The 24,740-nt window shown below is 49.2% G+C and overlaps 1 protein-coding gene across 1 annotated transcript in view; it reads right to left on the bottom strand.

The window, feature by feature from the left end:
• The window catches only part of gng10 (guanine nucleotide binding protein (G protein), gamma 10), a 75,196-nt gene extending 52,600 nt beyond the window's left edge, over positions 1–22,596 (bottom strand). Inside the window, exon 1 of the mRNA XM_072517321.1 lies at positions 22,355–22,596. Coding sequence (XP_072373422.1) covers positions 22,355–22,435 — 81 coding nt within the window. The 5' untranslated portion in view covers positions 22,436–22,596. The remainder of the gene's footprint in view (positions 1–22,354) is intronic.
• Positions 22,597–24,740: the final 2,144 nt, after the last annotated feature.

Below are 24,740 nucleotides of genomic sequence, written 5' to 3' on the forward strand. Positions count from 1 at the left end.
CGAACCTGGGACCCTGGTGCTGTGAAGCAATTGTGCTAACCACTATGCTACCGTGCTGCCCATTAAAATAACACTGCTCCTTTTTGGAGTCCACCCTCCTTTCCTCCCCTGTACATTTTTCACAGTTACAGACATTAACCTAATGTATTTTTACAACACGTTACATTCCCACGATTCCCTTATTTTCACTTGTGTTAACTGACCGTCTATGTGACATTTGCTTTCCCCTGCTTTTTTCAACCAGTTCCTTTAACTTCTCTAAACTTCTGACTTCTTTCCCATTGTCCTTTCATCCCTAATCCTGATACCATACCAATATTTCTGGATGTAGAATCCTCGCTCGTGGGGCATCTTCCCGTATCCAAACAGTTCTGAACAGGGCTCCCCTTGGAGACAGGAACTGTAACCCCCTACCTCAGATTTATTTATAGGGCAACAATTTACAGCATAGAAACAGGCCATTCGGCCCAACTGGTCCGTGCTGGCGTTTATACACCTCCCACTCTATCCAACAATAACTTGTAGTTATATAGCACCTTTAACATAATAAAAGTGGCAAGGCACCTCACAGGAGGGTATTGAACAAAGTCTGACACTGGACCACATAAGGAGGTATTAGGAAATGTGATCAAAATCCAGTCAGTGAGGCAGGCCTTAAAGGAGAGATGGGGAGAGGGGCAGGGAATTCAATAACTTAGGGGTTCAGCCAGCTGTGATGCTGCAAGGGAAGGTGCGGTTAAAATCGAGGGATGCTCAAGTGGCCCAGAATTAGAGGCTCGCAGAGATCTCAGAGGCTTGTAGGGCTGGAGGGGGCTGCAGCGGCGTCGGGGAGGGGAATCGGAAAACCAGGACAAGCATTTTAAAACTGAGGTGATGCCGGATCTCGAAGCAGCACAGGGTCAGGGAGCAGAGAGGAGTGGCGGGTGAATGGGACTTGGAAACGAACTGGGACACAGTGGCAGAGCTTAAATTACCCACCACAAGTGGGTGTTCTTTCAAAGGATTTCCTTACAAGGCCGGTTGTCAAACTGGTGTCTGATAAATTGCTGCAGTGATGTGCCTTGGGAGCCTTGCTCTGTTCGCAGGTCCAGGTTGGTGTTTAAGATCAAACCTCCTCGCTCCTCAACGACATTAATTCCTAAACATTCACAAATGTGCGTTGGGAGAAAACCAGCATTTTATTTAACTGAAGTAACCAAATATCTAAATGACGGAGGAAGTGAAAGAGGAATTTCAAATCTTCCTTGGCCACAACGTCAGTGCAATCTTAAAGGTTGGTAAAGGAAACATTGTCACAGCCGTGCAAAAAATGAGTCGGCAGGTTGTGATGTGGGGAGAGGAGACAAGGTGTTAGTTAGCCAGCCAGTCAGTCAGCCTCCGTGTGTGTGACAGGATGTATACTTTTCTTCCCTTTTTTTTCAAGGTACGTGTTTTAAAAAGTTTTTAAAAAACACAACCACGTTTTCAAATTTAGATTCTCTAACCTATTCACATATTCGTTGTGGAATGTGGGCATCACTATTAATCACCCCTGGGGATGTGGCAGTGGGCTGCTTCCTTGACTACAGTAGAGGGAAGTCAAGAGTCAACAGCTTCGCTGTGCGTCGGGAGTCACGTATAGGTCAGACTATGTAACGACGGCACCTTTCTCAAGGGCCTTAGTCAACCAGATGGGCTTATAATAATAATTATCTTTATTGTCACAAGTAGGCTTACAGTAACACTGCAATGAAGTTACTGTTAAAAGCCCCTGGTCGCCACATTCCGGCACCTTTTCGGGTACGCGGAGGGAGAATTCAGAATGCTCAATTCACCTAACAGCACGTCTTTCGGGACTTGTGGCAGGAAACCGGAGCACCCGGAAGAAACCCACGCAGACACGGGGAGAACATAAGAATTAGGAACAGGAGTAGCCATCTGGCCCCTCGAGCCTGCTCCGCCATTTAATGAGATCATGGCTGATCTTTGTGGACTCAGCTCCACTCTCCGGCCCGAATCCCTTTATTCTTTTGAAAGGCATCTGTCTTTTTCTTAAAAACGTTTAAAGAAGGAGCCTCAGCTGCTTCACTGGGCAAGGAATTCCAGAGATTCACAACCCTTTGGGTGAAGAAGTTCCTCCTACACTCCGTCCTAAATCTACCTCCCCTTATTTTGAGGCTATGCCCCCTAGTTCTGCTTTCCCCGACCAGTGGAAACAACCTGCCCGCATCTATCCTATCTATTCCCTTCATAATTTTATATGTCTCAATAAGATCCCCCCGCATCCTTCTAAACTCCAATGAGTACAGTCCCAGTCTACTCAACCTCTCGTCATAATCTAATCCCCTCAACTCTGGGATCAACCTAGTGAATCTCCTCTGCACTCCCTCCAGTGCCAATATGTCCTTTCTCAGGTAAGGAGACCAAAACTGAACACAATACTCCAGATGCGGCCTCACCAACACCCTATACAATTGCAGCATAACCTCACTAGTCGTGAACTCCATCCCTCTAGCAATGAAAGACAAAACTCGATTAGCCTTCTTAATCACCTGTTGCACCTGCACACCAACGTTTTGCGACTCGTGCACCAGCACACCCAGGTCCCTCGGCACAGCAGCATGTTTTAACATCTTACCGTTTAAATAATAATCCATTCTGCTGTTATTCCTCCCAAAATGGATAGCCTCACACTTGGCAACATTGAATTCCATCTGCCAGACCCTAGCCCATTCACCTAACCTATCCAAATCCTTCTGCAGACTTCCGGTATCCTCTGCACTTTTTGCTTTACCGCTCATCTTAGTGTCGTCTGCAAACTTTGACACATTGCACTTGGTCCCCAACTCCAAATCGTCTATGTAAATTGTGAACAACTGCGGGCCCAACACTGATCCTTGAGGGACCCCACTAGTTACAGGTTGCCAACCAGAGAAACACCCATTTATCCCCACTCTCTGCTTTCTGTTAGTTAACCAATCCTCTACCCATGCTACCACTTTACCCTCAATGCCGTGCATCTTTAGTTTATGCAGCAACCTTTTGTGTGGCACCTTGTCAACGTGCAGACTCCGCACAGACAGTGACCTAAGCCGGGAATCGAACCCGGGACCCTGACGCTGTGAAGCCATAGTGCTAACCACTGTGCTACCGTGCTGTCCATTTTTACAAACCTCCAATAGTTTCACGGTGTCACCATTACTGATATGAGCTTGCTGTTCCAGGTTTACTTAATTGAATACAAATTCCAATGCTGTGTTGTTGGATCTCTCCAGATCATTAGTCCAGGCGTCTGGTTTACTAATCCAGTAGCACAACTGTAGTCAGACATGGGTCAGGGTTAAGATTAGGGTTGGCAGGCTGAGCCCTGGTGCACACTCCCCGCGGGGGCGCACAGATCTTCCGAAAGACACGTTGAGGAGGGCATTCAAACCACATACTGCATCTTTTTGCTTTCTAAACAGAGGCATAGAGTATAGAAAAGCAAGGACATTATGCTAAACCTTTATAATTCAAGTAGACCCCAGCTGGAGTATTGCAATCATTTTGGCACGCTGTCCTTCAGGAAGGATGTCGAGATCTTAGAGAGATTGACAAGAATGATACTAGGGCTGAGGAACTTCAGTTAGGCGAGGAGACTGGGGGTCATTCGACAATTTAACACGAACGTTAGAAAATTGATTCAGAGCTATTGAAAGGATTTTGATGAAAGCAAATAAGGCGGAACTGTTTCCAGTAACAGGAGTGATGTGTTGGGTAAGCTGGGTCTGCGAGGACTGCGTTTACTGCAGCAGTGAGAGAGACAGGCTTCCAACACTTGAAGAAATGCAACTCGATTTTATTGAACTCTTAACTATCATACATACTTTTACTGTTGACACTATGCTGACTTCATAGAATTTACAGTGCAGAAGGAGACCATTCGGCTCATCCAGTCTGCACCAGCTCTTGGAAAGAGCACCCTACCCAAGGTCCACACCTCCACCCTATCCCCATAACCCAGTAACCACACCCAACACTAAAGGCAATTTTGGACACTAAGGGCAATTTATCATGGCCAATCCACCTAACCTGCACATCTTTCGACTGTGGGAGGAAACCGGAGCACCCGGACGAAACCCACGCACACACGGGGAGGATGTGCAGACTCCGCACAGACAGTGACCCAAGCCGGAATCGAACCTGGGACCCTGGAGCTATGCAGCAATTGTGCTAACCACCATGCTACCGTCCTGCCCTACTTGACTGGAGACCTGAGGCTAACCTGACCAGACTATCTTACTACCACATGGTGGATGTTCTAGTTGTTGCTCACAGGCTCTGACTGTCTCAGAGGCTGGATCCCAAGAGAGCGGGAAAACTAGTGCCCTCTGACTTTATAGTGGTCGTGTCCTGTCTGGTGATTGGCTGCTGTGTTCTGTGTGTTCACTGGTCATCCTGTGTGTCAATCACTGCCTGTCTGTGCACCATCATATACCTGTGTGTATATTATGACAAGGAGTGTTGGTAACCAGGGAACCCAGACTTAAGGAGCAGAATTTAGCCCCCTTCCAGTAGGTTTGTAGGTGGGGGGGGTGGCTGTAAAATTTCTTGGACGGCCTCCTCTACGCCGCATGCACCAACCTTTCCACAATTTTATGCTGGGATAGGCGAGGCCTAGCCCCACCCATCCGCCCTCGCCCCATTTGAGATCCTTAAATTGCCAATTTTTGAACACTTAAGGAGCATTTCCCACCCAGCCTCAATTTTCACGCTGGCAGGGTTCGGTGTGGTAGGGGACCGGGGGGGGGGGGGGGTCGATTCCAGACTTGGGTCACTGTATGTGCAGAGTCTGCACATTCTCCCCCGTGTCTGCGTGGGTTTCCTCCGGGTGCTCCGGTTTCCTCCAACAAGTCCCGAAAGACATGCTTGTTAGGTGAATTGGACATTCTGAATTCTCCCTCTGTGTACCCGAATAGGCGCCGGAATGTGGCGACGAGGGGATTTTCACAGTAACTTCATTGCCGTGTTAATGTAAGCCTGCTTGTGACGATAAAGACTATTATTGTTAGCTCTTTCAAAGAGCTGGCACAGGTTAAATGGGCCGAATGGCCTTTTCCTGTGGTGTAACAGTTGATGCTTCTACTAACTGAGCACCTGCTGAAATATGCATTAAAATCTTGTTGAAGGCAACCAGAAATAAAATGCCAAGAAATTACATTTAATGTGTTACGAAGTACCGATTATTGTTGAAAGATTTGAGACTGTCCCTTCGCCCCAGTATTGTTCGTACAAGATTTGAAAACTTGGCCCAGCGCACTTCTCCTGGTGTGACACCCCTCCTGGGATCAGAACCTCGTGCTCCGAGGGTAGCTGCTCTCCTCCGGATTCATCACAGCGTCGCCCCAGAGAGTGTCATTTTCAGGTCACTAGTCACCTCGGGGAGTCGGCCAATTAGAAAGTGGAGATATCAAAAGGGGTCACCATCCCCTCTGGGCGCAGTACGGCGGCCTCCTCATTGCAGAAATAAATGTCTCCAACACAAGTCTGTCCATCCACCGGGAGTCGCTCCATCTCAAATCGAGCAGATTTCCATAGGCAGGAGCTAAAATTAATGCGACTGTTCTTGATGTGTTAGTAATTTAATTTGATCTAATTATTATTAATTTGATCTAATTATCTGAGCGATTACGGTGCACTGCCTCGAGAACATACTTGGCAGCTTCTAATCTTTTCTGGGGCAAGAGGTCAGGGTCGGTGGAGGTGGGGGGCATGAGACAAAAGGAATATTGGGATCCTCCAGCCATAGAAGGAGACCATTCAGCCCATTTAAGAGCTATCAAATTAGTCCTATTCCCTCTCCCCCCTCGGATTGTTTCCCCCCACATTGTCCCGCAAGTATTTATTCCATTTCCTTCTGCCTCCAGCAGACATAACATTCCAGATCATAGCAGCATGTGACACGAAAACATTTCGCTGCACCTTGCCTCCTCTGATTCTTGTGGCAGTTATCTTTAACCCGTGTCCCCTGATTAGTATCGCTCCCGCCAGCTTTCTCTATTTACTCCAGCAAATTTTAAACATCTCAAAAGAATCTACACTGGGTTGGGGCTCGAAATTTGAGAAGCAGTTACATCAAACGTACTGGGGCGCACATGTAGACATTGAACATATTAATTCGGAGGAGGCCTCCTCGGGCCTGTTCCACTATTCAATAAGATCATGGCTGATCGCTTTGTGGCCTCAAGTCTGCACCGGCCCCCCAGAGTCCTCACTGCACTCGTCAATCAAAAATCTGTCCAACTCAACCTCAAGTATACTCAACAACCCAGCCTCCAGTGCGTGCTGGAATACAGAATTCCAAAGATTAACCATCCTCAGAGAAGAAAATCCTCCTCATACTGAATGAAACGGGCGAGCCCTTATTTCAAAACTGTGCCCCCTGGTTCCAGACTCCCACACGAGGGGAAATATCCTGTCGAGCACCCTCAGAATATTACAGCTTCCAATAGAACTAACTCTCATTCCTCTGAACTGCAATGAGTATAGCATAACGGCAACTCTATAACAGAACGTTTTTTTCTTTGCAAAATCTACTGCGTTATCTTCACCTTTCTTGCTCTTAACCCATTGAAGTCTAAGATACCCACAGTCCAAAGATTAGGTGGAGTGGCTAAGCTATAATTGCACCTTAAGGTTAGGTAGGGTTACAGGGATAGAGTGGAAGCATGGGCTTAAGTACGGTGCCCTTTCCAAAGGCCGATGCAGACTCGATGGGCTAATGGCCTACTTCTGCACTGCAGCGTTTCGATAATCTGTGATATTTACAGGGGAGCGAAAGCTGCAACATGATTAACCACCGTATGTAAATTGTAACCAATCCCAGAGGACCATAGGCGGCTCTCCCCTTTGGAGAGAGAGCTGACTGGTGGCGATTTAACCCGAGGGTCACCACACCTCAGGCAAGTGGTTGAAAAGGACCATGAATAACCTCAGCGGATACGGGAATTGAACCCGCGCTGCTGGCGTCGCTCCGAGTCACGAACCAGCCAACTGAGCTAACCGACCCCCAAAGATTTACATTCCACTTGAGATCTCCCATTCATGTCCTGTACTCTTCAGTATAGTCTGGAACAAATGTTAATAACCAATTAGGTACATGGGATTGCAGCCCATTTAATTGCTGGTTTAAGGAATGAAAGAACATACGAGCAAAAAGAAAACAAGGCGATACGTTTATGCAGCAGCAGGGGGCTGTCGAGGGTGCTGTATATCAGTTTTATCATCTCGTAAGATGATGGTTTGCACTGTGGTGTTGAAGTCAGTGTTAAGCATCTCCTGGTGTGTCTCAGGAGTCCCACTCTGGCAGGACAGCCTCTGCCATATCTGCTGCAGGGGAGGCCGGCGCGTAGACAACTCGGCGGTGCAGAGGGATCTGGGTGGTCTGGTGCATGAACCACAAAGTTGGTAGTGATTAGGAAGGCAAAGGGAATGTTGGTGTGTAATGCAAGGGGAATGGAATATAAAAAGTAGGAGTGTTTTACTGCAGCTGTACAGGGCTGTAGAGAATCCACATCTGGAAGAATACAGTGTACACCTTTGGTGTGCTTATTTGAAAAAGGATAGCATTGCGTTTGAAGCAGTTCCGGTTCCTCAACTCATTCCATGCATGATGGGCTATCTTACAAAGAAAGGTTGGGCCTCTGCCCATTGCAGTTCAGAAAGAGGTGATCTGATTGGAACACACAAGAGATCCTGGGGGGGGGGACTTGACCGTGTAAATGCCACAAGGAGTTTGCTCTTATGGAAGAGACTAGAACCAGGGACACAGTTTATGAATAAGAGGTCCCCCTTTTAAGACATGTGAGGAGACATTTTCTCTGGAAGGTGGTTAGTCTGCGGAATCCGAGCTCATGTGTGGAGCAGGAGTCGGCCACATAGCCCCTGAAACCTGTCCCGTCATTCAGCTAGATCATGGCTGTTCTTCAACCTCAGCGCCATTGTCCCCACACATATTTTTAGTATCTCCAAATCTAACGATCTCGGACTTGAACACACTCAATGACTGAGCCTCTACATCACTCTCTGGGTGAACAGTTTACTCCTCTTCTTATCCCTAATCATAGAGCCCCTACAGTGCAGAAGGAGGCCATTTGGCCCATCGAGTCCACACCTCTGAAAGAGCACCATACCTAGGCCGAAGCCCCCACCTTATCCCCACCTAATCTTGGACACTAAGGGGCAATTTAGCATGCCCAACCCACCTAACCTTCACGTCTTTGAACTGTGGGAGGAAACGGGAGCACCGGGACGAAACCCACGCAGACACGGGGAGAACGTGCAGACTCCGCACAGAGTCACCCAAGGCTGGAATTGAACTCGGGATCATGGTGCTGTGAGACAGCAGTGCTAGCCACTGTGCCGCCCCTCTAGTGACCTACCTCTTATTCCGACACCTGGCCCCTGGTTCTAGACTCCCCAGTTGGGGGTACAGTCTCAGGGTAACAATGAGGTTGCCTCTCATTCTTCTAAGCTCGACAGAATACAGACCCAGTTACCTCAATCAGTAAGGGAGCCAAGGGTTATGGGAATAAGGCGGGAAAGTGGAGTTGAAGATCATCAGATCAAATCAGTTATGATCTCATTGAATGGCAGAGCAGACCCAATGGGCCGAATGGACGACTTCCACTCCTACGTCTTATGGTCTATAATTTCTCCTCATAGATCAATCCCGCATTCCCAGGAAGCAGAACAGTTAGAATTTTATATTTCATAGAGAGCTGCATGTGGCAAGGATTGTTAGACCAAGGGAGTCTCTCTCCAGATCAGGCATTTTCAAAGTGGGGTCGCGACCCGCAGGTGGGTCGCGGGCGGGTGTCGGGAGGGTTGCAAAGCCAACCATTGTGGCATTCCCGATCGCGGGAATTCACGCGCAACAGCAGGCTTTTAACAATGCCGGCTGCGAGCGGCTTTAATAATGGCCAGCTAAACAAAATGCGGGCGGACTGCACGTGTGTGCCCGCTCATCAGTGCGCATGCGGCCCGGGACTGCTCGTGCGTGCCCGCTCATCAGTGCGCATGCGGTCCGGGACTGCACGTGTGCCCGCTACATCAGTGCGCATGCGGCCCGGGAATGCACGTGCGTGCCCGCTCATCGGTGCGCATGCGGTCCGGGGCTGCACGTGTGTGCCCGCTCATCATTGCGCATGCAGCCCGGGACTGCACGTGCGTGCCCGCTCATCAGTGCGCATGCGGCCCGGGACTGCACGTGTGCCCGCTCATCAGTGCGTATGCGGCCCGGGACTGCACATGTGTGCCTGCTCATCAGTGCGCATGCGGCCCGGGACTGCACATGTGTGCCCGCTCATCAGTGCGCATGCGGCCCGGTACTGCACGTGTGCCTGCTCATCAGTGCACATGCGGCCCGGGATTGCACGTGCGTGCCCGCTCATCAGTGCGCATGCGGCCCGGGACTGCACGTGTGCCCGCTCATCAGTGCGCATGCGGCCCGGGACTGCACGTGTGTCTGCTCATCAGTGCGCATGCGGCCCGGGACTGCACGTGTGCCCGCTCATCAGTGCGCATGCGGCCCGGGACTGCACGTGTGCCCGCTCATCAGTGCGCATGCGGTCCGGGACTGCACATGTGTGCCTGCTTATCAGTGCGCATGCGGCCTGGGATTGCACGTGCGTGCCCGCTCATCAGTGCGCATGCGGTCCGGGAGTGTTGGGACCTGAATCCGGGGTCAAAGTGCGATCGCGGCATGGCGGCGGCTGACTGCGTGGTGATCACCGATGATGAACAAGGCTATGACCGCGATCTGTTTTGCACCCCTGAACATTACTCCAATAATCTGGAGACGGTATATATTCCTCATGGTTTAATCATGGACAGAACTGAACGTTTGGCAAAGGATATAACGAAAGCAATGGGAACTCATCACCTCTCACCCTCTGTGTACTGAAGGGTGGCTATAGGTTTTTTGCTGACCTTGTAGACTACATTAAAGCATTGAATCGAAACAGTGACCAGTCAATCCCGATGACGGTGGACTTCATCCGCTTGTAGAGTTGCTGTAATGATCTTTCAACAGGGGAGCTACTCAGAGTTTACAAACTGAGGTACGAAACCACGCTTTCCTCCTCGAGAAATTGTCCTCTCTGGCTGCTTTGTTTGCTGATGAAACTTGGATGCTAACTATGTCTTACCTTGCAGCCATCTTTTCAATTCTAAATGAACCAAACCTCAAATTGCAAGGGAAGGATGATAATTGCTTTCGGCACTGTGAAGAAATCGCAGCTTTCCAAAAGTTATTGAAAGTTGGCAATTGTGAGTGCAAAGCCAAAATTACTACATGTTCCCCACACTGCTACGACACATCGAAGAAAACATTACTAGTAAGGAAACTGCCAATGGACTGGCGAGCCTGACTCCACACGAAGCTGACTGAACTTCTGCACCTCAGCTTTGACAACACATTAAAAACACGGCACAGGTCAATGACACTGTCAGCATTCTGGAGTAGCGTCTCAGAGTATCCGGGGCTGAGTAAAACAAGAATTTTGTCGCTCTTGTCCTTCACAACGACCTACATGTGCGAGGTTGGATTTTCCATTCTCACAAAGGTGAAGATGGCACAAAGGAACCGGCGGCACGGTAGCATAGTGGTTAGCACTGTTGCTTCACAGCTCCAGGGTCCCAGGTTCGATTCCTGGCTTGGGTCACTGTCTGTGCGGAGTCTGCACGTTCTCCCCGTGTCTGCGTGGGTTTCCTCCGGGTGCTCCAGTTTCCTCCCACAGTCCAAAGATGTGCAGGTTAGGTGGACTGGCCGTGATAAATTGCCCTTAGTGTCCAAAATTGCCCTTGGTGTTGGGTGGGGTTACTGGGTTATGGGGATAGGGTGGAGGTGTTGACCTTGGGTAGGGTGCTCTTTCCAAGAGCCGGTGCAGACTCGATGGGCCAAATGGCCTCCTTCTGCACTGTAAATTCTATGATTCTATGAATCCTGCACCCGATATGTGCATAGCCCTCTCCTCCCGTGAACCTGATTGTAGTGAGATCGTGAGGACAAAGCAGGCTCACCTCCCGCATTAAAGGTAAAAGAAAATGGTGGTCGCGAAGGTCGGCCGGCGTGGGTCACAAAGGTCGGCCAGTTGGTAAAAATGGATCCTCGGGGAGAAAAAAAAGTTTGAAAAACACTGCTCTAGATTGAAGACTCTAGTTTTTACTGAGAATGAAAATGAGTCTTTTACCGCTTTCAATAAGAGGGAAAAAAAATATATCTATGTGGTGACTGGCTACAAATATTGACACATTCCTGGGGAATCCCCTGAGCTAACTTCCGAAAAACATTTTCTCCCCGAGAGGGAGGAAATGCCAATATTGCGGGAAACATTTTTAAATTAGAGACTAGAACTACCACGTCAACAGGGGACATAAAAATTTGATGCCATAAGAGAGCCCAGGGACCCGAGACACAAACCTGCATCAATTAAATCTGATTTACTCGAGCTTTCAAACTGTGCAGACTTTTTAAAAGCCTTGTAACGGGTGGGATTTACCGGCTGTTTATGCCGGCGGGAAAATCCGGTCCCACTCCTGCGTGCGGGTTTCTCGGTGACGAGGGAAATCCCATTGACAACGGCGGGACTGGTAGATCCCATTGGCGGGCCACCACTCCCACCGAAAAACACCCGACAGGGAGGTCGGTAAGTCCCGCTCAATATGGGCGGCACGGTAGCACAGTGGTTAGCACTGTTGCTTCACAGCGCCAGCGACCCGGGTTCGATTCCAGGCTTGGGTCGCTGTCTGTGCGGAGTCTGCACGTTCTCCCCGTGTCTGCGTCGGTCTCCTCCGGGTGCTCCGGTTTCCTCCCACAAGCCCCGAAAGACGTGCTTGTTAGGTGAATTGGACATTCTGAATTCTCCCTCAAGTGTACCCGAACAGGTGCCGGAATGTGGCGACTAGGGGATTTTCACAGTAACCTCATTGCGGTGTTAATGTAAGCCAACTTGTGACAATAATAAAGATTATTATTATATTTCTTCATTTCAATTTCTGTTGAACGCTATATATTGGAACTAAAGAATGCTCCATATGGTGGAAATCATTGTGGGACAATTCTCAAATCCTAAGCACTGTAAATATATATTTGTTCAGCAGGAGTGAGGAAGATGTAAATAAAATTGTTCCTGAAACGCCCTTCAGAAGGGGAACAGCTTAGAATTTCTAAACCACTGCTTCCCAACTTTTTCCTGTTTTGATCTCATTTTAATGTCACAGATTATATGTGACCCCGAAGTGAAACTTCAGGGATTACGAGGGCTATTGATTTGACAGAGGTGGTGGGATGGGGGGGAACGCGCTTGGAAGCTCCAGCTGTTGAATGGGAGGGGTGGGGGTGAAGCTTCATTGGGTGAGTGTGGGGGAGAGGGTTGGCTAAAACAGGAGAGGAGCGTTGGGGGCAATCTATAAAAGAGAGCTCCTACTTTCTTGTAGGATTTTCTTTGCAGCAGCAATCTGGCCCCAGAGGGCTGTCCAATAGGCTACGCCCACCCGCGGAAAATAAGGCCCCTCGAATTTGAAAGGGTCCTCGGAGATGTCAGGAGTCAGTCCGAGCGTCATGGCAGCCCCCGCCCCCAGAGCTCACGACCCCAAAATCTCATCTCGTAACCCCCCTGGGGGTCAGGGCCGACTGTTTCGGAAGCCCTGCCCTAATCTAAGTGGTGACAGCAACAACTTGCATTATATTGAACCTTGAACCCAGAAAAATGTCCCAACATCCTTCCCTGAAGCATTGCCATGTTCAATCTGTGGGGGAATTACACCCGCCACGTATTTCCTCCCAAAGAAATTTCTTTACATCACGGCGCAGAAAAGATAATCTCTTCTCCACCAGATGGGTTCGGTTGGAGTTTCTGGGGTGTTTTATTTGAGCCCCTTTGTGTTGAGACACTTGAGCATGCAAGCCACTGTTGAAGATACAGTAGAGTTTAGCCAAACTGGAGACAGAAAGCTGTAATGAGAATCCATTATGTCGCTCTCTGTCAAGAAAGTATCTGAATTTGGCAGTCAATTTGCCCCATCCCATCATGGGAGCCTCGCCGGTCAGTTATAGACACCACAGATTGACTAACCTGGTTGAACTATCTTTCATCCATGACAACGCAACTTCAAGTGGGAAAAGCATGAAACCATTTAAAATCCTTAAACGTTCTGGACAAATTAACACACGCCCCACATTTGCTGCGGCACTGTAGCACCGCTGCCTCACAGTGCCAGGGACCTGACTCAGTATTAGCAGAGGCCACTTGACGGAAATATCTGAAAAAGCACCCTTAAACACGTGGCTACAGGGATGGTGCAGGCGGGAGGGATTCAGATTTCTGGATAACTGGGGCTCTTTCTGGGGAAGGTGGGACCTCTACAGACAGGATGGTCTACATCTGAACCTGAGGGGCACAAATATCCTGGGGGGGGGAGATTTGTTAGTGCTCTTTGGGGGGGTTTAAACTAATGCAGCAGGGGCATGGGAACCTGGATTGTAGTTTTAGGGTAAGGGAGAATGAGAGTATAGAGGTCAGGAGCACAGATTTGACGTCGCAGGAGGGGGCCAGTGTTCAGGTAGGTGGTTTGAAGTGTGTCTACTTCAATGCCAGGAGTATACGAAACAAGGTAGGGGAACTGGCAGCATGGGTTGGTACCTGGGACTTCGATGTTGTGGCCATTTCGGAGACATGGATAGAGCAGGGACAGGAATGGATGTTGCAGGTTCCGGGGTTTAGGTGTTTTAGTAAGCTCAGAGAAGGAGGCAAAAGAGGGGGAGGTGTGGCGCTGCTAGTCAAGAGCAGTATTACGGTGGCGGAGAGGATGCTAGATGGGGACTCTTCTTCCGAGGTAGTATGGGCTGAAGTTAGAAACAGGAAAGGAGAGGTCACCCTGTTGGGAGTTTTTTTATAGGCCTCCTAATAGTTCTAGGGATGTAGAGGAAAGGATGGCGAAGATGATTCTGGATAAGAGCGAAAGTAACAGGGTAGTTATTATGGGAGACTTTAACTTTCCAAATATTGACTGGAAAAGATATAGTTCGAGTACAATAGATGGGTCGTTTTTTGTACAGTGTGTGCAGGAGGGTTTCCTGAAACAATATGTTGACAGGCCAACTAGAGGCGAGGCCACGTTGGATTTGGTTTTGGGTAATGAACCAGGCCAGGTGTTGGATTTGGAGGTAGGAGAGCACTTTGGGGACAGTGACCACAATTCGGTGACGTTTACGTTAATGATGGAAAGGGATAAGTATACACCGCAGGGCAAGAGTTATAGCTGGGGGAAGGGCAATTATGATGCCATTAGACGTGACTTGGGGGGGATAAGGTGGAGAAGTAGGCTGCAAGTGTTGGGCACACTGGATAAGTGGGGCTTGTTCAAGGATCAGCTACTGCGTGTTCTTGATAAGTATGTACCGGTCAGGCAGGGGGGAAGGCGTTGAGCGAGGGAACCGTGGTTTACCAAGGAAGTGGAATCTCTTGTTAAGAGGAAGAAGGAGGCCTATGTGAAGATGAGGTGTGAAGTTTCAGTTGGGGCGATGGATAGTTACAAGGTAGCGAGGAAGGATCTAAAGAGAGAGCTAAGACGAGCAAGGAGGGGACATAAGAAGTATTTGGCAGGAAGGATCAAGGAAAACCCAAAAGCTTTCTATAGGTATGTCAGGAATAAGCGAATGACTAGGGAAAGAGTAGGACCAGTCAAGGACAGGGATGGGAAATTGTGTGTGGAGTCTGAAGAGATAGGCGAGATACTAAATGAATATTTTTCGTCAGTATTCACTCAGGAATGTTGTGGAGGAGAATGCTGAGCCCCAGGCTAATAGAATAGATGGCATTGAGGTACGTAGGGAAGAGGTGTTGGCAATTCTGGACAGGCTGAAAATAGATAAGTCCCCGGGACCTGATGGGATTTATCCTAGGATTCTCTGGGAGGCCAGGGAAGAGATTGCTGGACCTTTGGCTTTGATTTTTATGTCATCATTGGCTACAGGAATAGTGCCAGAGGACTGGAGGACAGCAAATGTGGTCCCTTTGTTCAAAAAGGGGAGCAGAGACAACCCCGGCAACTATAGACCGGTGAGCCTCACGTCTGTAGTGGGTAAAGTCTTGGAGGGGATTATAAGAGACAAGATTTATAATCATCTAGATAGGAATAATATGATCAGGGATAGTCAGCATGGCTTTGTGAAGGGTAGGTCATGCCTCACAAACCTTATTGAGTTCTTTGAGAAGGTGACTGAACAGGTAGATGAGGGTAGAGCAGTTGATGTGGTGTATATGGATTTCAGCAAAGCGTTTGATAAGGTTCCCCACGGTAGGCTATTGCAGAAAATACGGAGGCTGGGGATTGAGGGTGATTTAGAGATGTGGATCAGAAATTGGCTAGCTGAAAGAAGACAGAGGGTGGTGGTTGATGGGAAATGTTCAGAATGGAGTACAGTCACAAGTGGAGTACCACAAGGATCTGTTCTGGGGCCGTTGCTGTTTGTCATTTTTATCAATGACCTAGAGGAAGGCGCAGACGATACTAAAGTCGGTGGTGTTGTCGATAGTGTGGAAGGATGTAGCAGGTTACAGAGGGATATAGATAAGCTGCAGAGCTGGGCTGAGAGGTGGCAAATGGAGTTTAATGTAGAGAAGTGTGAGGTGATTCACTTTGGAAGGAATAACAGGAATGCGGAATATTTGGCTAATGGTAAAGTTCTTGAAAGTGTGGATGAGCAGAGGGATCTAGGTGTCCATGTACATAGATCCCTGAAAGTTGCCACCCAGGTTGATAGGGTTGTGAAGAAGGCCTATGGAGTGTTGACCTTTATTGGTAGAGGGATTGAGTTCCGGAGTCGGGAGGTCATGTTGCAGCTGTACAGAACTCTGGTACGGCCGCATTTGGAGTGTTGCGTACAGTTCTGGTCACCGCATTATAGGAAGGACGTGGAGGCTTTGGAGCGGGTGCAGAGGAGATTTACCAGGATGTTGCCTGGTATGGAGGGAAAATCTTATGAGGAAAGGCTGATGGACTTGAGGTTGTTTTCGTTGGAGAGAAGAAGGTTAAGAGGAGACTTAATAGAGGCATACAAAATGATCAGGGAGTTGGATAGGGTGGACAGTGAGAGCCTTCTCCCGCGGATGGAAATGGCTAGCACGAGGGGACATAGCCTTAAACTGAGGGGTAATAGATATAGGACAGAGGTCAGAGGTAGGTTCTTTACGCAAAGAGTAGTGAGGCCGTGGAATGCCCTACCTGCTACAGTAGTGAACTCGCCAACATTGAGGGCATTTAAAAGTTTATTGGATAAACATATGGATGATAATGGCATAGTGTAGGTTAGATGGCTTTTGTTTCGGTGCAACATCGTGGGCCGAAGGGCCTGTACTGCACTGTATTGTTCTATGTTCTATGTACCTCGAGCCACTCCCCCACCTTATCCCTATAATCGGACTTAACCTACACATTCATGGCCACAGAATAAAACTGTCTGTGCGGAGTCTGCATGTTCTTCCTGTGACTGCGTGGGTTTCTTCCAGGTGCTCCGGTTTCCTCCCACAAGTCCTGAAAGACGTGTTGTTAGATGAATTGGACATTCTGAATTCTCCTTCTGTGTACCCGAACAGGCACCGGAGTGTGGCGACTAGGGGATTTTCACAGTAACTTCATTGCAGTGTTAATGTAAGCCTACTTGTGACACGAATAAGATTATTATTATACCCCGATTAAGCCACAAGCAGACATGTACTTGCTGTCGCTCTGGGTTATTTTCACATGCTGTACGTATGCGATGCATTTTACACAATAGGAGTAGCATTGGCATAAACCAATTCTTATTACACACCGACACCAGGCTTTGCCGGCGTAACCAGAAAATGCTGGAAATATTCACAGGTCAGGCACCATCCGAAGGGAGAGAAACAAGAGCTAACAATTCAGCTCAACAACCTTCCATCGAAACTCACAGAGGTAGTCTGACTCTGAATCAACCCGGAACGTAAACTCACAAGAGGGGGGGTGACAGATTCAAACAGAATGAGCCGATGCCAAGTGCAAATCCAGTGCAATGGCAATTCTAAGTTACAGAAAGTTTGGGGAGGACGATCTGTGTCCTGCCCTGAAAACAGGCCTTACAACAACAACAACAACTTGCATTTATATAGCACCTGTAAGATAGTAAAATGTCCTGAGCAGCTTTGTAGAAGTATCATGATAAATCTGACCACGGGCCATATTGGGAAGTGTTGGACAAGTGACAAAAAAAGCTTTACCGCCCCGAGTTTCCTGTTGTTTGCCATTTCCTCACCCAGCTCCCTCTGTGACCTTTCCGTCCTTGACCTGCTGCAAAGTTCCAATGAAACTCGAGGAACAGCACCTCAACCCTTTGACTGGAGTCAACATGGAGTTCAGCAATGGTAGATTATAATCTCTGCCTCCATCTTGATCTACAGGTGTGTTTATCTACTGGGCCAATCTTGCCTTGTTTCTTTCTTTAACCCTTCGTGTAGCTATCAGCAGAAGCCTGCTATCCAGCCCGTCACACCTCATCTGGCCATATCTTTTGTTTCGTTACCCACTGCCCCAAAACCTTTTGTCATTTCATGGACTGCGGTGATTCGAGGCAGCGACTCACTACACCACCTTTTGATGGCAAGAGAAGTACTGGCCTAGCCAGCACAGGAAGGAACAAAAATAAAGAAATAATTGTTCCACCTTCCCTCCTCCCTATCACAGAGCTTCCCATTTGGTCTTTCTTTTAAAACAACAAAAACTGCAGTTGCTGGAAATCGGAAATGAAAAGTGGAAATTAGCAGCAGGTCAGGTAGCATCCGCAGAGGGAGACAGGGTTAACGCTGGAGGTCGAGGTGACCTTTCAACGGAACTGAAGAAAGATCAAAATGTTTTGAGCTGGAAGGGCGAGAGGCCAGGAAGGACAAAAGGGAAGTTTGCGATAGGGCAGCGGAGATTAAATGACAACATGACGCAACAGCCAAAGAGAGGGGTAATGGATATATAAAGGAACAAAAGATGTGTCCAAGTGAGGCAAATGGCTACAATAGCAAGCGACTGAATGCAACATGAAGGGATAAAGAAAGAAACAAGACAAGACTGACGCAGCAAGAAAACACACACATATAATCTCTGCCTCCATCGTGATCTACAAGTCTTGAAAGATGCCGAGTGAGGAGTTGAAAGACGAAATGCTGTCCCTCGTGTTTCACTCTAACACTGGAGCAGGCCAAAGACAGAATGGTCAGAGTGGGAGCAAAGTGTTCTTCCTCGTCCCCTTCCACTTGCTCAATACCAATTCCATTTATACCGTTCCTCAGTTCTGATAAGGATCAGGGCGGAAACTTGATCTCTGCTTCCCCCCCCCGCCCCCCCCCCCCCCCCCCCCCCATGGACGTTGCATGACTGGACGAGATTCTGCAATATTTTCTGTTTATTGCTTGGCCAAAGAGGCTAACGCTAAGGAGCATCTTAAAGAAGGAGGACGTGGAGCAGGAGGAGGAGTGGGAGATCTGGAGTGGTCTTAGGGCCCGAGGCAGCTTTTGGCCCGGCTGCCAATGGCAGAATGAGGAAAATTGGGCTTTTATAAAAGAGTTCAGAATTACTGGAGCACAGAAACCAGAGAGTTGTGGAAGATTACACAGGTAAGGGAGAGTGGAGAGTCGTAGAATAGTTGCAGCACAGAAGGAGGCCTTTTGGCCCATCAGGCTTATGTTGGCACAATACACCTCATGCCAATCCTCTGCATTTTTCCAGTAGCCCTGTGCATTCTTCCTTTTTTAAAAAAAAAAGTGTACCCAATTATTTTTTCTAATTAAGGGGCATGGCCAATCCACCTACCCTGCACATCTGTGTGTTGTGGGGGTGAAACGCACGCAGACACGGGGAGACTGTGCGAACTCCACATGGACAGTGACCCAGGGCCGGGATTTGAACCAGGGACCTCAGAGCCGTAGGCAGCAATGCTAACCACTGCCACCGTGCTGCCTTCTGTGCATTCTTCCTTTTCAGACAATGATCCAATTCCCTCCTCAAAGCCTCGATTGAACCTGCCTCCACCACACTCTCAGGCGGTGCATTCTAAACCCCGCCCCCCGCTCAGTGAAAAGGTTTCTCCTCGGGTCGCCACTGCTTCTTTCACCAGTTACCCTAAATTTGTGTCCACTGGGTCTCAAACCCTCCGCCAACGGGAAGCGCGTCTCTTGCTGCTCCGTCCAGACTACCTCCTGATTTGTAATACCTCCATAAAATCTCCTCTCAACCTTCACTTCTCAAAGGAAAAATGTCCTAACTTCTCCCCGTGTGTGCGTGGGTTTCCTCCGGGTTGCTCCGCGTTTCCTCCCACAGTCCAAAGATGTGCAGGATAGGTGGATCGGCTATGCTAAAAATGACCCTTAAGTGCCCAAGGATGTTCAGTTTAGGTTACGGGGAAAGGGTGGAGTGGGGTGGAGAGGTAAGTGGGACTAGGTAGGATGCTCTTTCAAAGGGCGGTGCAGACTCGATGGGCCAAGTGGCCTCCTTCTGTCCTGTAGGGATTCTATATTTCTCCAATCTATCAACAGAACTAGTTTCTCACCTCTGGGATCATTCTTGTGAATCTTTTCTACACCTGTCATGTGAGAGTACCTTTAAGAAATGGGTGTGTATATAAGTGTCTGTAGTGAGAGTGCCTTTAAGAAATGGCTGTTTACTACTGCAGTGATGTCAGAGAGTGGGTGGAGCTGGGCTGTCTGTCAGCTTTTTACTTTCGTTTTAGGCTGTTTGCTGCAGGGTGTGTTTCACTTTCGTTTTCAGTGTTGGAGCTGAAGCCAGACAGAGCAGGTGTACTGTTGATCTCTCTGCCATGAAAAGACTATCTCTTGATCATTTGGTGAATTCAGAATTATAAATGTTCTCAGTAGTGAATGTAAACATAATGTGCTTCTGTTGAAAGGTGTTTCTTCTGTCTTCTGGATGTTGTTTGGGAAGTTATTAAGGGTTACTTAGTGTTGTATTCTTGGGGGGGTTGTATTTGAATGGATGGTTGCTAAGGTGTTCACTGTATGTTTTAAAAAGGTCAACTTGAGTTCATAGAATAAACATTGTTTTATTTTTAAAAATACTTTTCCATTTCTGCTCTACCACACCTGTAGAGTGGGCTGTGTGCTCCCCATACCACAATCTATTAAAAGTTGTGGGTCAGGTGAACTCCATGATACACTTTGGGGTTGTCTGAACCCTGGCCCAGAACACATCCTCTCCCAATCCGCTGTAACCAGACTCCTGAATGACCCTCTTATGGACTGAACTGATCTCTTCACACACCTTCTCTACGGAGTAGCACTGCACTCCTGTATGCTTCACCCAATGCCTGTGTCTATGTATTTACATTGTGTATTTATGTATGTCCCATGTTTATTTTCATGTATCTGGACTGTACGCAGAACAATGCTTTTCGCTGTACCTCGGTACACATGACAATAAAACAAGTACAAAGTTGGGCGCTCAGATCTGAACACAATATTCCAATTGCGGCTGAATCAGAGGCCATGGAGCAGGCTTCAAAATAAGCAAGGGAATTTTTAAAATCAAGGCTTCGCCAGATTGAAAGTCAGTTTCAAGTCGGCAGGTTGAGGTGGGTGGGGGAGGGGGCGAACGAGACTTGCTGTAGATGAGGACACCGGCAACATTACATCAGTTCAAATTTACAAAAAAGGTGCAAAGTGGAAGAAATTAAATGTTTAAAAAGTTGCGACCGACCCCACCTTACAACACCGTTGACAATGCAGAGCTCCCCGAATACTGTGCAACAAACACATTCTGAGATCTCACACAAAGTCTGGACTGGATCAATTCACCAACCTCAGGCTCAAAGGGAGGATGGCGGTGAACAGTCATTGCGATAAAAGTAGGAGCTATTCTCCCCGTATCTGATAAAACACAAGGTATTGCCTGTTGCAACAGAAACTCGATTAGGGGTGCACAGTTTAAAAATAAGGGTGAAGAGGGCTTTCGTTTAAGACGGAGATGAGAATAATTTTCTCTCGGAGATTTGTAAATCTTTGGACCGCTGTACCCCGGGAGAGTGGTGGAGGCAGGGTCGGATCGTTGAATATTTGTAAAGCAGGGCGGCACGGTGGCGCTGAGGACCCGGATTCTACCCCGGCCCCGGGTCACTGTCCATGTGGAGTTTGCCCATTCTCCCCGTGTCTGTGTGGGCTTCACCCCCACAACACACATGTGTAGGTTAGGTGGATTGGCCACGCTAAATTGCCCCTTAATGGGAAAGAAATAATTAGGTGCTCTAAATTTATTTTTTTTTAAAGGAAAAAAATGAATATTTGTAAAGCAGAGGTAGCTATTCTCAAAATCCCTACAGCGCAGAAGGAGGCCATTCAGCCCATCAAGTCTGAAATTACACTCTGAAAGAGCGTGTTACCTAGACCCACTCCCCTGCCCTATCTCCATAACCCCACCTAACCTGCACATCTTTGGACTGTGGGAGGAAACCAGAGCACCCGGAGGAAACCCACGCACACACGGGGAGGATGTGCAGACTCCGCACTGTTAGATTCTTGACTAACAATCGAGCCAAACGATATTGGGGCGAGGTGGTAGAGTTGAGGCCACAATCAGCTTGCTGAATGACGGGGGCACGCCCGAGGGGCCGAATGGCCGTCTCCTGGTCCCAATTCGTCTGTCCCTGGCGCCTGCGTCCAACTCTTTCCCTTCTCTGCAGATGCTGCTGGACCTGCTGGGCATTTCCCAGCGTCTATTTCAAAAAGTACTTGCTCGGGCTGCCAAACGCTTTGGGACACCCTGGGGCATGGGGAGGCGCTACAGAAATGCAACTCTTTCTTGGCACCAAGCTCCGGTATGTTTAACAGTCTGGCCGTTGGCATTGGAGTGGGTGGAGGCAGGGATGCCCCGAGTCTCTCCCCTGGGCGGGCGGGCAACATGAACAGGTCAAACCTGAAGTTTGGGGGAAATGCAAAGAGCCCAGTTTGGAGAATGCAAAGAGCCCAGTTTGGGGAACGCAAAGTGCCCAGTTTGGAGAACGCAAAGTGCCCCGGGTTGCACGGTTCTGTTTTGGGTGCAACTTTCTTTTTAAAATATAAAATAATTACACCCATGTAAACAAAAGCCACGTGTGGCATCTGCAATTGCTGGAGGGAGGGAAATGTGTCTCAAACTAAAGATGCACAATGTAACTTTTGCAACACTTGAGATCCACTCTTCCACAAGGTGTAACGGGGGGGGGGGGGGGGGGGAACAGATTCATTTGTTGCAATTTCTTTCCCTCCCCGGGAATGGAACGCTCACGTTCTCGATACAAAATGTAGCAATTTTGTATCCCCGCGCTTCATTCACCCACCTTCATCCTCTCGATTCCTGCCTCAAACTTCAGCTGCTCCACCATCCGCTGCATGCTCGACACGCTTGAGTTTGTACTCATGCTTTTCACCCTCGCTCTGTCTTTCCAATGCTACTCACTCTGTTCCTGGGCTAATACTTTATTTTGCAAAATAAACTCCGCCCAGGCGCCCGCTTGAAGGAACTGATGTCACCGGGATTCACTGGAGGGAGGAGACCAGCCCACTGAATCACAAACTCTTCACCATCTCCAGTGGACGCAAGATGGGGCAGAGCCTTCAATAGAAGCGCTCATACTGCCATCTACCTCCTCACTGTGAGGTTTGCAGGAGTACCGAGTGAGGGTTTTGTAGTGGGGGAATGGTTCATTATCCACACACAATAGGAAAGCAGTCAAGCACAAATATAATAATAATTTTTATTGTCACAAGTACGCATACATTAACACTGCAATGAAGTTACTGTGAAAAGCCCCTAGTCGCCACACTCCAGCACTTGTTCGGGTACACAAGAAGAATTTAGAATGTACAATTCACCTAACAAGCACGTCTTTCAGGACTTGTGGGAGGAAACCCACGCAGACACGGAGAACGTGCAGACTCAACAGTGACCCAAGCCAGGAATCGAACCTGGGACACTGACGTTGTGAAGCAACAGGGCTAACCACTGTGTTACTGTGCTGCCCAAACTGCACGGGCGGGATTCTCCAATCCCGCGGCAGTGTCCACGCCGTTGTAAACACCGTCGCGTTTTACGACGGCATGAACAGGCCGCTCCCACGACTAATTCTGGCCCCTACAGGGGGCCAGCACGGCGCTAGAGCGGTTCGCGCCATTCCAGCTGCCGATCCCGGCGCGAATTGTGCGCCGCGGGATCCGCGCATGTGCAGTTGTGCCAGCGCCAACGAGGGCATGCGCAGTGCATCCAATGCACGCGTGCGCAGTGGCCTCCTTCAACGCGCCGGCCCGGACGCAACATGGCACAGGGGCCGGGGCATAGGAAAGGAGGCCCCCAGCCACAGAGGCCGGCCCACCGATTGGTGGATCCCGATCGCGGGCCAGGCCACATCAGACACCCCCCCACAGGCCGCCACCCGACCCTTACATGCCGAGGTCCCGCCGGCCTAGAGCAGGTTAGGACGGCGCCGGCGGGACTCGGCTCTTTCCTTACGGCTGCTCAGCCCATCCGGGCCAGAGAATCGGAGGGCCAGCCACGTAGAGAGGCCCGCGACCGGCGGCGCGACAACCATGCCGGCGCCAATTCTCCGAGAATCGCGCGCCGGCGTCGGGGCAGCGTGTCCTGTTTGCGGGGATTCTCCGGCTCGGCGCAGGGCTGGGAGAATCCCGCCCCACATCATTGGACTGTGGGAGGAAACCGGAGCACCCGGAGGAAACCCACGCAGACACGGGGAGAACGTGCAGAGTCCGCACAGACAGTCACCTGAGGCTATAGTTGAACCCGGGTCCCAGGCGCTACGTGGTAGCAGTGCTAACCCGTGCCACTGTGACACCAGAAACAGGTAACAGAACCGGAAAAAATCACGTTTTCAGAGTCAGAAGCTTCAAACTGCCTCTCCAGAGACCAGACACAAACCTCTCAGCTGACAATCCCAATTGCAGTGCAGCGGGAGTGCCGCACTCTCAAAGGTGCTGTCTTTCTAGGCTCAGCCCAGCTTGTCCTTGCACACGGATGTAAAAGGCTTCATGAGACTATTCTGAAGAAGAGCGGCGGGGGGGGGATCTTTAGGGTTGCCAACTCGCACTTGTGGTTCAGTTGGAGCCAAGTATCTGAGAAGAAGGCAGCTCTCACAGATACTGCCAGGAGAGAGGCCGGTCAATGGAGTGTAGGGAAGAAAGTGATTCCCATAAGCTAAAGAACAGATCGTTCTAGAAACCAAGGGATGAAAGAGGAGTGCCAGGAAGGCTGAAGTCAAAGGGACAAAGAATTGGAATCTTAACAAGGTACTGTTCACTGAAGTTAAAGGGGCTGAGAGATACTCCCGAGGGTGGTCTCCTCACCACCTGCAGCACTTCTAAGGAAGTGCAGGTGGAGGAGGGTGGCGCCACCGTGTTAGTCCTTGCCCAAAGACTGGCTGTTCCCAGGAGGGGGACCGAGGCAGTAGCAGGGTTCAGCCTGAAATATAATGAGGACCTGGGGGAGGGGGGGGGTGGAGAGAGGGGCAGTCCTGAGCTCTGCGGCTCTCAACCCGGCTCAGAGACCAATGGCAGGAGTGGGTGAGGGGCAGCTGAAGGTAAGAGGTCATGTGACATCTCCCAGACTATGTCCAGCTAGAGTTGGCAACCCTTAAATCACAGCCCATATTCTTGTACCGACTGACCTTCCCTATGCCAGGAACCCACTCCCCTGAACCCGCAAAAGCCTGACTC

The sequence above is a fragment of the Scyliorhinus torazame genome, chromosome 9 (genome assembly GCF_047496885.1).
Source record: "Scyliorhinus torazame isolate Kashiwa2021f chromosome 9, sScyTor2.1, whole genome shotgun sequence".
NCBI classification, from domain to species: Eukaryota; Metazoa; Chordata; class Chondrichthyes; order Carcharhiniformes; family Scyliorhinidae; genus Scyliorhinus; species Scyliorhinus torazame.